Source organism: Limulus polyphemus, unplaced genomic scaffold (assembly GCF_000517525.1).
Source record: "Limulus polyphemus unplaced genomic scaffold, Limulus_polyphemus-2.1.2 Scaffold579, whole genome shotgun sequence".
Lineage (NCBI taxonomy): Eukaryota > Metazoa > Arthropoda > Merostomata > Xiphosura > Limulidae > Limulus > Limulus polyphemus.
Window position 1 is genome coordinate 504,317 of NW_013666189.1, and position 14,361 is coordinate 518,677.

Sequence of the window (14,361 nt, forward strand, 5' to 3'; positions counted from 1 at the left end):
GGAAAAAAAAAAAGGCATGAGAGAAACATTACTTAACAAACCTTACAACTTAATAACAAAATTAGATATTTTTCATATGAAAGCATTGTAACGTTTACTGATAATCTGCCAAATTTCATTAACGTTTGTGTACTAATCTAATAGTTGTAGCATGAAAACTATAACAAGCACAAAATGGTTACGAGATCATCACAATGACTGACCCTGTATTGAAAGAGTTAAGCAAAGAATACTTCCTGCAGGTACCTGTCCCAATCACATGGTCTCTCCTGGTACATCTTCATTGACGTGCTCTTTAAGACTCCTTTGACTCTCTTACAAAGTCCATTACATTTAGGATTGCACAGGGTGGTAAAGAGCTGTCTAATGTCAATGAATCTGAACACCTGTTACACCAGTTCTGAGGTAAACTGTGTCTCTTTGTTACTCAAGACTTCTTTGGAAAGCCTACTTTGCAGAACACTTTCAGAAGGGCTTCTGTTACTCTTTCTGTCTCAATTTTCGGCAATTCTGTGGCTTCTGGGTAATGTGTAACATTGAAAATATACGTGCTAGTGGTCCAATCAAGTCCACAGCTACTTTGCTGAACAGCTCTTCTGTGAGATGCATCTCACCCAGTGGCACCTTGTCTACCTTCCCTCAGATTCTGTCCTTTGGTAGATGTCACATGACCTGCAGAACCTGGTCACATCTGTGATGACCTTCAGCCAATGAAAGTTGCTGGTGATTCTGTCTACCATCTTCTTTGCTCATAGGTACTCTCCCACTATCAACTCATGAGCCAACATTATCACTTGAGTCCAGTATTCTGTTGTTACTATGATCTGTTTAACTTTGCCAGTAGAACTGCCTTGATAGATCTGGTACAATGCTTTCTTCTAGTCCTCTGTTCTGCAAGTCCTTTTCACTTTATTGTCTTTCACATAGCTTCCTCTCAATTTTTATCACATTCTCCGATCAACCCTGGCACTGTTGACCCATTTACTAACTTGACCTTACCATTAATCATGCACTGTCTAATCATGGTGACAGCACTTCCTTCTTGTGGTGAACCTGATGAGTTGTCTCTATTCTGTTTTTTCTAACAGCAGCATCCATGGTGACAGTCACTCTATTCTTGTTTCTTGCCACCAACATCTTTCTAGGTGCTTTATCTTGAGATTTCTTCAGTTGTTTGTTGTGGACAGATTTGCACCCACTCTCAATGTGCCCCATTTTATAACAACCATAGCACCTTTTCTCCACGTATTACTAGATCTGCCAGTCCTTCAAAATTGTCTTCACATATGGCCATGCCAGTCTATCTTGTGAAGTATCACCATAGACGTACTACAAACTGAAATAGGCCTGGCATGGCCAGGTGGTTAGGACACTCGACTCGCAATCTGAGGGTCACTAGTTCGAATCCCCATCACACCAAACATGCTCGCCCTTTCAGTGTTATAATGTGATGGTCAATCCCACTATTCATTGGTAAAAGAGTAGCCCAAGAGTTGGCAGTGGGTGGTGATGACTAGCTGCCTTTCCTCTAGTCTTACACTGCTAAATTAGGGATGGCTAGTGCAGATTGTCTTCATGTAGCTTTGTCCAAAATTCAAAACAAACAAACTGAAATACAGTTTTTCCAGTGTCAGGTTTAATTTCTCTGAACTTCCAGTGTGAACCTTCCTTGGTATCTCCACAGAGTTTCAGCAAGACCACTTTTAACTTGTTATAGTCCATGGCACCTTCTGATGTCATGCATACATACACTTGTAGGCCTTTTCCGGTAGTCACCTTTCTACCAATTCTGATTTTGGGCAAATCTTTCATATTTCTAGGAAAGCATCCATGTTGTATTTCCATTTATCAAATTTGGGCAACTTGGATTAGCTGGACCTGGCCCCATCGCCATTCTTGGGTCTAATATCTTTGTGTTGGGTGAGCTTGGTGATCTCAGTTTGTGCTCTTATTCTTTCTCTCCAATTTTCCAGTCTCTCCTTTTTCTCATTTTCTTCTTTCTATTTTTGTACTCTTATTGTCTCTTTCTCTCATTTTTTCATTATCAGTTTATATTCTTATTCTTTCTTCCTCTCTTCTGTTACTGCTCTTCTCTATCTAGGTCTTGTTGTTGTTTAACAAACTCTTGTAGATCACCATCTATAAGCCCTAGTTTCTTGCCTCTTTCTATCCGCTTATCAGAGTCAGTATGGTTGTATAGCATGGTTGTAATCTCTACAATATTTTACCACCAATACAGTTATGTGTGTATATAGGCCTTCTTACGCTGTATATAGGCTCTTCTTCTACCACCATTTACCTTTGTATAATTCTGGCTGGCTCACCAATGTCAGGTTTTAATGTATATCTATGGGCCAGATTCTTTACAGTATGTGTCTGTGACTTGTTGGTGATAAATTTCAACAATAAACAAACGGCACACAGTCCACTTGTTTTAAAATAATATATTAAAACAAGTCAAATGTATATACAAATGTTCATTACACTGTTGGCTATCAGAATTAAATTCAGAGCTTTAAATGATTGTCTTTTTTTTTCATCAAAGTCCACACAGGCTGGTTCAATTATTTTAGAACACAATTTATTCTTCTGTACTCTGTCATTACAATACAATCTGTGATAATTTCACTTTGAAAATTGCCACTATACACTCTTTATGGCTAAACTCACAATCATGCAGTCTAGATCTATATATCTATCTAACTAACTAACTATATAATTCAAACTACATTTTGCATATTTATAGCCTGACCAAGGCCTAGAATGATCTATACACTCCAAAATATTATGATACAATAATACTCAATCAGGAAAAAGGAGAACACTTAGGAGGTTCTACTAACATGACTCAATAATACAACAAGCGCCATTTCACAGTGATTGAACTACAAAACATATGATTCACACAGTTATGTAAACAAATCTGTGATATACTATTGCGTGTAAAAATAACTAAATTTAACACTCATGCTATACTTAACCCATATGAATCATAACACATGCATTAACTTAAACAGCCATGTATATCTAACATTCACTGCCTTTGTATTGCTGCATTTTCTCAGCTTTTTTTGGTAGAGACTATTTCTTGGAAGTGCTGGATTTTCCTTCCAGAGTGAACTCTCCACCATTTGATGTTTTAGTGGTTGTATAAACATCTGTATCTTCCAATGACTGATGCCTTCACAATGTCAGACAACCATTTTTATCCACTCTACTAGTATCTACTTCTAAATCCTAATTCTTTAGTGGTGGATGCTCTAACTCAATCTTTGAAGAACCTCTTTCTTCATGCTTACCTACTTCTCCACCTTCTTCTGATACTCATTGAAATCAGTTATGTGAAGTGCTGGATTCTCCTCATTGCTTCACTTTGGCCAGCTAAATCATGATTTTCAATATTATGTAAACTTTTTAATGGGGAACCAGTCCAACTACTACTTTGGGAATATCTTCAATATCCTTGAATGTCTCTTTTTTTTCACACTGACATTCAACATCTATGGCTTCACAGATGGCTGTTGTTAGATCCTTCATCTGAGAAACTGAATTTTCTATTTTGGAATGCCTCAGACATTAGCCCACTTTTGGTGACACTCTACCCTTGCAATCTATCAATCATGTCGGGCTACCTTCCAGAGCTAATGCATTAGGCATGATATCTCCAACTTGCATATTATTTCTTTCTTCACGTTTTTCTTTCATGATTGTTGCCTTTCAGCTTCTTCAACAGCTGGTTTCAGTGTTACCTTTTCTGCTACTTTAGGTGCCACAGAAACCACTAATTTCTTTTGTCTTCATTTTCTAAAGATCTCCTCCGAGCCCATTGATCTTCAATAACTCCAAGTTATTAGGCACTGTCCAAATGGGAACTTGGGCTTCATTTCTTGGCTTTTTTATCTCTTTGAACCATTAACAACTTGTTTTGCTCTGTCATCTCTCCACCAAAATATACTTTTTTTTATTGCTTGCATCAGGTAGAAGACATTCTGTAGCTCTGCCTTTGATGTTTTATTGCTTTGTTTTCTAGGTAGACGTTATACTTGTACCCAGAGAAGGTAACCATTGTTTTTTTTAATATTGTGCTACCTTCCCTGTCTGATCCTGATTCTTGGTTTGAAAGAAACGTTTCTTAGGTCCAGTCAAGACTATTTGTTGTTATCTCACTTGTTCTGGATCTTTCACAAAGGCTCATCAGAGGTTATTTATACCATAAATGCAATCACTCTTCTTGGATCTTGTTCTGGCTACATTAATAGATTGGGTTGTGTTATTAATCTGTCTTATTTACTGTGATATTCCTTGACATCTTAAATGTGAATTTTGAGTTACATCTAATCAAATGTGCCATTCAGAGATGTCTTTAGCACCAAAATCACAGTACCCTTACTGGGTGCCTCATAGGCCAGCATGTGTATGAATCCTAATACATTTTTAAAATTTATTTGCATTAGATGACTGTTTCTTCAACGTCAATATTCCTTTTGCCAAATAAAATACCTCAGAGATTAGTTACTTGGCTATTAACTGTTTATTTAATTGTTGAGCCTACACCTATGATGTTTATGGCAAATCAGATATTTCTATACTGTCCAACACCCCTGTTAATAATTTGAATGTGTCTGAGGTTGAAAAATTGTTTCATTATAAAACAATGAACAAAATCATAGTCTCTCCTTATAATATGACATTCCATATATAAATACATCTAGTTGGAACTCACATGTTGCATCTACTTCTGCATTTATCCTAGTCAGAATTCCATTCTATATTTTGGAGCTCCATCAAAGGGTGATGACCTCTGGAAGTAGAGAGAGGATGCCATCTAGTGGCTGATTATGCTTCAACAGGGGGCTTTTCCTACCTCCATATACACATCCTTGCATAACATTAGAGGCATCAGAAATGAGATGCCCATTCTCCATGTCATGTCTCATAACTGCAACCAGGATGGGGAACACCCAATATCTTTCCTTTTATGTTTTTCTTAACCACCTTTAGTTTTCCCATTGCATTATCCTGGAATTTTCAAACCAGTTCTTGGACATTTTGTACAATTTCTAAATGCTTTTTTTTACAAAATGCATTCTTCCTAGACAAATCTTCACTAAGCTCCTTAAAAGTTATACTTATCATGTTATTTCATTTCACAACAAGCTCACAACAATGGGATTTTAATGAAACATGTTCTTACACCATTAAATGTAAGTAATATTTCTTCTTCTTCTGACTAGACTGATTTCATGACTTGGCTGGCCGTCATAAGACACTACCATTCCTTCCTCCAAGAATCTAGACCTATTTACCTGTTACACCACCACCTGTGGCCATACTTGAAAATGAGCATGCTCCACAGGTTCTATTGTTACTGCTCAAACCACATTTATATATACTTATTATTAATTAGTGTTCTGGGCAAGGAAATATCCTGCTGAGAAGAATATCTTTCTTGATGTTCTCACTTTGGTCCAGTTTCCTTGAGACTGGTCTGCTCCCTTTGATTCTCCCAGTTATCAAGTCCATTGGCCTTCACTCTGGTTGTGGTTTCAACTCAACCTCTGCTTGACCACTTAGTTCATTTATTGTGGTCTAGGTTATTACCTTTATTATTTCACACTTAGGTTCCCTCCTCCATTTCATTTTGGGTATTCTGACTTTTAGTATTTCGTAGGTAAGCCTATTTGATTTGTATTTAAAATTTTTAGAAAGAAAATTGATATCAAACAGATTCTTGCCTGTGAAATACATTGCCACACACATCTCCAAAACCAGGATGAATATAATTTATCATCATGACTGTAAACAGAGAAGTCTGGCTTATGGTGGAAAAGTAGGGCACATATATGTTCTTCTGATGTATGTGCGATACATCACATGGCAGGTGAGAGAGCAGAGCATTCTGGGTGAGTTGACATATGCTCTGCACTGCATAAAAAACATTCAGAGCCTAGTCACATGGTAGTTGACTTTGTGAAAGCAACTCAACAAGAAAAGGCTTTTAGTATTTCATAGCTAATTATCAATTTGAAATTCATTTTAATTCTAAAAATGTAAAAATTTTATTTGTTATTGTATTAGGGAAGTATGCCATGCGTGACTTGGTGCAGAAACTTCCTAGTAGTGGACCTCTGCAAGAAGGAGGATGCTCATCGGATGAAACTATAGCAGCTGTGTTGGCTACTCTGAATGAAGTGATCATTAAAAACAGTGACTTTGCTAGGTCATTACTTGAAGCTGGTGGAGTGGACCGGTTAACATACATAACAAAACAAAAAGGCAGATTTTCTTCCAGAGTGGTAAAATTCACAGCACAGGTATGTTGATTGCTCTAATTAACATAAATAACTAAACACGATAACTGGGTCACAGCACAGGTTAATTGAGTGTACTTTTGAACACAGACTGCTAAACATCGTGACTGGGTCAATCACAGGTAAGTCAAGTGCACTGAGTAACATGCATAGTTAAACACTGTTAGGTATCACAGTACAGGTTAGGTGAGTGCATCAATTAATATTTGCAGCTATATGCACTGGTGGCATGTATAGCACAGGTAAACTGAGTGCACTGAAAGATACACAGGTCAACAGTAGTTGGGTTTTCACACCACGGGTAAGTTGTGTGCTCTGATTAACATATCCAGTGACTAGGCTCATAGCAAGGTAAGTCAAGAGCACTGATTAATATATATATATAGCTAAATGTCATGTTTGAGCTAACAGCACAGACAAATAGAGTGCTCTGATTCATATATAAATATATAGCAAGATATAGTTGATGGGTTAATAGCACAGGTAAGTTGGGGCCTGGCATGGCCAGGTGGTTAGGGCACTCGACTCGCAATATGTGGGTCACAGGTTCGAATCCCCCACACAACAAACATTCCTGCCCTTTCAGCCTTGGGGGCGTTATAATGTGACAGTCAATCCTACTAAGACTAGCCCAAGATTTGGCAGTGGGTGGTGATGACTAGTTGTCTTCCCTCTAGTCTTACACTGCTAAATTAGGGACGGCTAGTGCAGATAGCCCTCGTGTAGCTTTGCGCGAAATTCAAAACAAACAGGTAAGTTGAATGCTGTAGATAATATATACAGAGAAGATAAACATAGTGGTCAAGCTCACATAAAAATTCTATTGAGTGAACATGTTAAATATAAAAAACTAATAAAAAAACATGTTTTCTTCCTGTGTGATAAAATTAATAGCACAGGCCATTGGAGTGGACAAACATAGAAAATTAAACAAAAAAGTAGGCTTTAAAAAGGTTATAATTCAACATATGCAACTAAAGGAGTTACAATAATACATCTGTACATTTTCAAGTTAGTCAGATCCCAGTTTTTAAAATTTATAGTTTGCTTGCTGTTACTTTGTCAGTATGTGAACATTGTTATGTAGGTAACCACCAGAAACAGATATGCATGGATAAGTTACTGAGGTGAAAGCTTGTGTACAAACTAGATTAGTTAGGGAGGCTAAATATGAGTTATTGTTCATAGACACTGTTGAGTCATGTTCTAGATGATACAGGTTACATTAGAATCTGAAATTGCATCATAGTTTGAAAAGTAGAAAATGTTATTATATGCTACAAGATGCTAACATTATAGATAAACTAGAAGTAGATTAACTAAAGGAAATATTGAAGAAATAACTACTGTCTGTTGAAGTTGCTGTACAATATGTGGCAACACCAAGATCTTCGAGAAGTATGTAGAAAAGCTGGCTGGAAGGAATCACATTTTATTACACGCACGATGGTTGCTCGTAATGCTGCTTCTACACCTGCTAGTGCCAACAGCACACTTCAACGACCAATCAGTACACAGGGCACAACAAAGTATGAAGACAGAACACTGCCTCGTCGAGGTCCAGATGCTAGTTCTTCCATCACAGGTAACACTTTACTAAAGGTACCAATGTAGATAGGTTTCACAGTTATATTTTAGCAGTCTATCACATCTTGTTTTGTCTGTGGATATGTTAATCTTATGTTATTATAACTTTTTTGTTATTAATGTAGCTTGACTGTAATGTTTAATTGTTCTACCCAAAAGTAAATCACCCCTTGGATGGAATACTGAATGTTTGTATGATTGTGTTGTGTCATAACCTATGTTTGTTTCTTAAGTATGAGTTTAACAACTAAAAATAATTGAAAAATTGTTTTGCTTTGATTCAAAATTCAGAGACAACTTATCTGAATATACATTTTTTCCAGGACATTTTCTTTCAAAAAGTTAATTTTTTTATTTTATATTCCTTTTTTCAGATGGTGTACCACGTAGTCGGGTAAGGTTCTACAAATGTAAAATTGTTTTTATAATGAAGACATGAATAAACTAGATTTATCTATAATTTTCATGTTATTTCCACTTTAACAAAAAAATAAAACTTATAAATCCTCTATAACAAAAACATACTTCATATACTCTTTAACAAATAAATACAGTAATAACCATCCCTAGGAAATAATATGATAATTCATTACAAAATATAATACCTTGGAAATTAAACTGATAAATGAGTAAAAATGTAAGATAGTTCTTTGTGAATACAGTGAAGAGTTAACACTAACATAATCCACTGATACATCAATACAAAGATAGTCTCCAGAAAACAGTGATAAATCAGTACAGAGGTAATTCAGTACAAAGATATTTCCTTAGAAATGTTTATAAGTCATACAAAGATAATCTCTAGAAAATTCAATAATGAATCAGACAATAAATAATTTACAATAAAAATAATCCCTTGGAAGCACACTAATGAATCAAACAATAGATAATCTACCAATAATGTACAATAAAGATCATCACTAGAAAACACATTAATCAATCAGTATACAAAGCTAAATCCTAAAAGAGCATATTAATACACTAGTATATGAAGATAATCCTTATAAAATACATTAATACACAAGGATAATCCATAGAAAACACATTGTTCAATCCTTATAGAAAGGTAATCTACATAAGATAACTTGGCATTTCAATATACGAATTTCACCCAAGATTTGGGACATTTAATGTGAGTTTTTTTTTTTTTAGAAACAGTTTGATAGGCTGATAAGGTTGAGAGGTGTTTTTGATGTGATACAGTAACTATCATTAGCTACCACTAGGTATTTGTCAGTAATGTATTTTGTTATGAAAATTAATATGTTATTATAAAAAAAGTCTTAACAGAACACCCTAATAATACTTTTTCATTCTTTTCTTCCAATTAAGTGGCATGTTTCTACTTGTTGCAAGTTTGGCTGTTTTAAGAACACATTATACTTACATGTCAAACACATTATTATTAACATCAAAAATGAAATTCAACTAACACATGCATGAATTTTATTCTAAACTTTTAGTCAGAGGAACTGCCCCTAAATGATGTCCGAGAAGATATGGAGCCACCATTACCACCACCACCTCACAGACCACCGGTAGGGGGTGTTTTGATATTTCCCACAGTGCCGGTAAGTCCTTGAAACTGCTAATAACTGTGCATGCTGCATGTATGTTGATTTTTTTTTATGAGTTATTATCTCTTCATACTCTTATTCTAATCACAGGATTGTAAAAAAAGTGTTCAAAACTGGGTTGGTCACTCATTTAGTAGTAGGTTAACCACATGCGTTAGAATTTTAAAGGGTTCACAACCCTGAGATTTTAGTGAAAAAGAGGGTCTTTTTTTTTTAATTGCCTCCCCAAAATTGAGAAAAAAATAAGTGTTTTCACTAACAACTTTCTTAGAACACCTGTTTTCTCCTAGATGAAGTTTAATTGTGTGCAACATGAGAACAATCTGATTTTTCACTTCTTAACTCTGTGTACAGTTGCAGTGTAGGTTTCAATGACAGCAACTGAGCTCTTTATTTACATATTAGAAGAAAATGGTGCAAAATATATTAAACGTAAAAAATTAATAAATGCAAATGCTGTGGTGAATCTTTTATGAAAACAGGCTCCATAAAGTGAAAGTATTTATGACTACTCTCCTGATGAAAATAGCAGCTACTGGTGAAACAAACAAGTATTCCCAAAGTACTTTAAATTTCAGTTAGTTGGGACTGAATGTAGTTTTGTGTTACATTCTAAGAATGTTAAATAGCAAAATTTGTCACAGTCATCACTCAGAACCTAAGGAATAATTTTTTTTATGTATATCAGAACAACAAGATCATTATATATCAGTAGAGATAGTTTTAGGCTAAATATAGTATATAATTTCGAAGTATTGAACTATTGCAAAAATATGATAAAAACTTTTTCTTCTCAGTTTTGCCATAAAAAAGGGGTAAATTTTGATTGCAAACTCCTTGATATGGGTACTTTTAAAATTTGAGAAAATGCATAGTTACCTACTTTTCTAATAAGTGACTGACCCAGGTGTTTAAAAATATGCATGCACATAACAGATGCAAATTTCGAGGACTTCCACCATGTTAGATATAGTAGTTTTAAAATAAACATTTTAATTTCTCTAAAAAATAGGTGTAATTACTTAAAAGATTTTTTACAGTATTTTCTGTTACACTATTATCTTCTTCACAGTTAAATAAAACTAGGTCCTTCTGTAGGGATTTGTACTAGTTACATGTATGTTACAGTCATTTAATTATAGATGCTTATATATACAAAACACTTCATATTTAAAATGGTTATATCTTAAAAAATACTTGCCTTTGCAGAACTAAATTTCACCAGAAGCACATTAAGAACCACAACTTTTATTCTGAAGAGTTGTTTCAAAAAGTGTCACGGATGTTCAATATGTTTTTCATCACTGCCAATCTGTTCTTCAAGACCTAATGCCTAAATGAAGTTACTGCGAGTATCATCTGCTTTGAATATTGGTTCATGTAGTTTCTTGCACATTGACACACATTATATATAATTTACCAATCTTGTGTTGTTGAAATAGGGAGAAAAAAAGGAATATAATTGTGCTAGATAAGCTGTTTAGCTATATAGTATAGTATGATTCTGAAACACTCTGTACCATATTCATTTGAATAAATTTTGTGATTCTCAGTGTACCTCTGGTAAAATTTTGTTCTCACATAACTAATAGTTTCTAAGATATAATCACTTTACATATGAATAATTCTCTATAACCACCATGTATGGTTAATCATTGAAAAAATCTTGTAAGTTTTGAAGCCTTAAGAAAATTGCACATCAAAAGGTTTTCTTTATTTTATATTAGCTGTTATGTGTTTGTTAATTAATGTGTATTTACACAAGCATGAAATGCTTTATACCTTATTTTTTAGAAAATAACCCATATTTAGTTTCAACTCATCTTTGATTAGAGCATTCTACTTAGCCATAATTAGCTACAAGTTTATAGAACCTTAATGCATTAGAAGATTTATTAGTCCATTTTTGTAATCTATTTTAACCCAAGAATGAATGGTACTAAATATTTACTAAACTATTATATTCTTAAAATTAACTCATTCATTATTTTTCTAAGTTAAAGAAAATCATTGCAGTGGTCATTTTCACATTTTGAATCTTGTTTTTTCCTACCTTTCATAATCTCCTAACCACAGCTGAGAACATTAAATATGTACTTCATTTTATCACATACAAAATTATGTACTTTAAAGAACTCAACAAAACAGCCAAAGTTTCATAAAAAATGCTTTAAGAAAAGCATATCATACTTGCATTTTATAAAATGTTTTTAAACCCATAAAAGTTGATAAATCAAGAATACAAACTCTTTAAGACTATTAACTACATTTATCATAATATTATGGAATTTGAAACTAAAAGTTTATAAAAATGCATCTGCATTCAAAGTTGGTACACCAATTTAGTGTTTACTTTTCCAGCCTAATGGGTTCTATATCATAATGTACTATTGCTAGTACTACATACCATGGCATTGCAGATGGATGTTTAACTATAACTGATTTAGTATGAGATTGAATCAATGCGTCTTTGGCAGTGTTAGTCAAGATAAGCATGAAATGTGTTACATCTGGTTTAAAAACCATAAAGAACTAGCATAAATGCTTGTGAGGATAACCATGTACTCTTAAGTTATAGTGCACACCTTATCAACTAAATAAGTAATCAACCACTGATAAATCATATGATTTGTTACTAGATTAAAAAATGTTTATAAAAAAAAGGACCAGCAAAGTGTAATCAAAACACTTTTCTGTTTCTCTGTAGCCTCCACCCCAAGGCTTCTGAACTAGTCCTCTGATTCTTTCTTGGTGGGTGTTTCTTGAAACTATATTTTCTTGATTTCTGTATTGATCACTGTATCTGATTTATTATACTCCATCTAATGCTATGAACATATATTATCAGGTGTAATAATCAGGTGTAAGTTAGCTTATAGTGCTTTCAACTGAAGTTATCAAATTATACTGAGGTATTTAAATAGCCATGTTGTATGGTACAAATTTATTAGAAATAAGCTACTAATCTTTTATTTCTTTTTAAATTAAATTTTATTTTACCATATGCATCTATGAGTAATTAATTCTAATTTCACTATTAATTTTGCATGTGTTGGTCATTGTAAATATATAACTGTCAGGTTTCACAGGTAATGGAAGAACCACACTATGGTATACTTCCAAGGGAGAACCTCAAACAGATGGAGCCTCCAGCTCATGAGGATCAAGAAGGGGACTCCTGGGTATAAGTTATCATCCTTTTTCTTGCAGTACCTGCCAACTAATCAAACATATACCCAGTGACAAGTCTGATAATCATCTGTAATTTTTCCAATCCTGGACAGTGGTCAGAAGATGTTACTGGCATAGAGAAACCAACAGATCTTTTCCCTTCCTTTTAATTATTCCTTGCTACATTTTGTATATATTGAGATCAGCTGCTTGAATATTAAGATGTTATGCTTCAAAAAAACAAAACTTTTCTAGGACTAGAAAATTCTTGTGTGTTTGCAAGAAGCAGCATACCCTGTGGTTTTAACTTCATACTGTTAATGAGAGTATTGCTGACACTTGCTACAGCATTAATCTTTGTTGCATGTCTTTGCTATCAATTTCCCATTTTGAAGGGAAAAACAATTTGTAAATGTTGAGGTAATGACAAGCTAGTCAGTGATTATGATGTTTGTAAACGACACTATGTTTTAATTCTTTATTTTCGTACATATTTTATTATTTTCCATTTCCACTGTTAGTATTGGAAATAATTTTGTATTTTTCTTTAGTATACTTTTAGTACTTGAAATGATTTTGTATTTTTCATTTCCATTTTAGCATTGGAAATTAATAACTTTTGTCTCTACTTATAAAATGTTTTTTTTTCTTTTAGTGATTTTATAATTTTTTCTAACATTCCATAATACTGATACAAGTACAATAATGCACCAGCGTGCTGCTTGGTTTGGTGATTTTCCAAGTACTTACTGTGGTATTTTTGAACAGTTGTCTTGCCATGTACATCCTTTCACATTTTATGGTTCAGAAGTTGGTATTTGTTAATGTTTAACCTGCCTATGTACAAATGTGTGTTTAATTAAATATGTACGTGTAATTATTGGCAATCAATAAATACCCTAAGATCTCAGGCTCTCTGTAACCCCATACCTGTGTGAGTGCTTGATGTATTAAGTATAGAAAATTTCCTCAAATGTACTGTTCATTTATAAAAGCCCCAAATCTAGGTTATTTATTTATAAGCATTTCAGCTCTTTGTCTGATCACTATTTAAAGCAGACTGAACAGTTTCACGTGATGGTTTGAGTTTTTTATGGTGGTAAAGAAATTCTGACAAAATCACTTAAACAACTTTGAAAGCTAAAGCATCATACCTTAATTAGCAGCTTTCAGAATTGAGCATTTTTGCGATAATGGTTAGACGAAATAACTGATGAATTCTAGCTATTTTGTAGTAGGTACTGATGGTTATAATGTACATGTACAGATAGATCAGAAAACTTAGTTAAAATCTTAATTAAAAGTCGGAAAAACAATTAAAAACACCATATTTTTCATTCTACTATCGTTCTTTGAATGCAAAGTATTTAGTTTAGAAGTGAAACCGAAAATCCGTTCTGAAGACTGAAATATAAATCAAAGTGAAAAATATCATTTCATGATCGTTAAAATGTGTACGCCTTTTACAAACTGGCGAAGAATGATTACAATTATACATGTCATAAGACATTAGTATTAGGCCTATTAAATTTTGAAGCACTACATTCTTTATCTAGTCCTTTAGAGTACATGAGGGTTTGATTATATCTTTATTGATGTAATTTTTAATGTAGTACTAAAAAACTGGAGTTCTTAAACAAACTATTATTCCCCTCGACGTGGATTCCTGTACGTGGTGAGGGGACCTCCCAGGGAAGGTTCTGTATTTACAGTTA

The 14,361-nt window shown here is 33.9% G+C and overlaps 1 protein-coding gene across 1 annotated transcript in view; it reads left to right on the forward strand.

The window, feature by feature from the left end:
- LOC106459232 (catenin delta-2-like) overlaps positions 1-13,575 on the forward strand; it is a 60,510-nt gene extending 46,935 nt beyond the window's left edge. The window contains 5 exon segments of the mRNA XM_022385682.1: positions 6,079-6,314; positions 7,671-7,896; positions 8,273-8,292; positions 9,362-9,469; positions 12,565-13,575. Coding sequence (XP_022241390.1) covers positions 6,079-6,314; positions 7,671-7,896; positions 8,273-8,292; positions 9,362-9,469; positions 12,565-12,663 — 689 coding nt within the window. The 3' untranslated portion in view covers positions 12,664-13,575.
- The last annotated feature ends 786 nt before the right edge of the window (positions 13,576-14,361 follow it).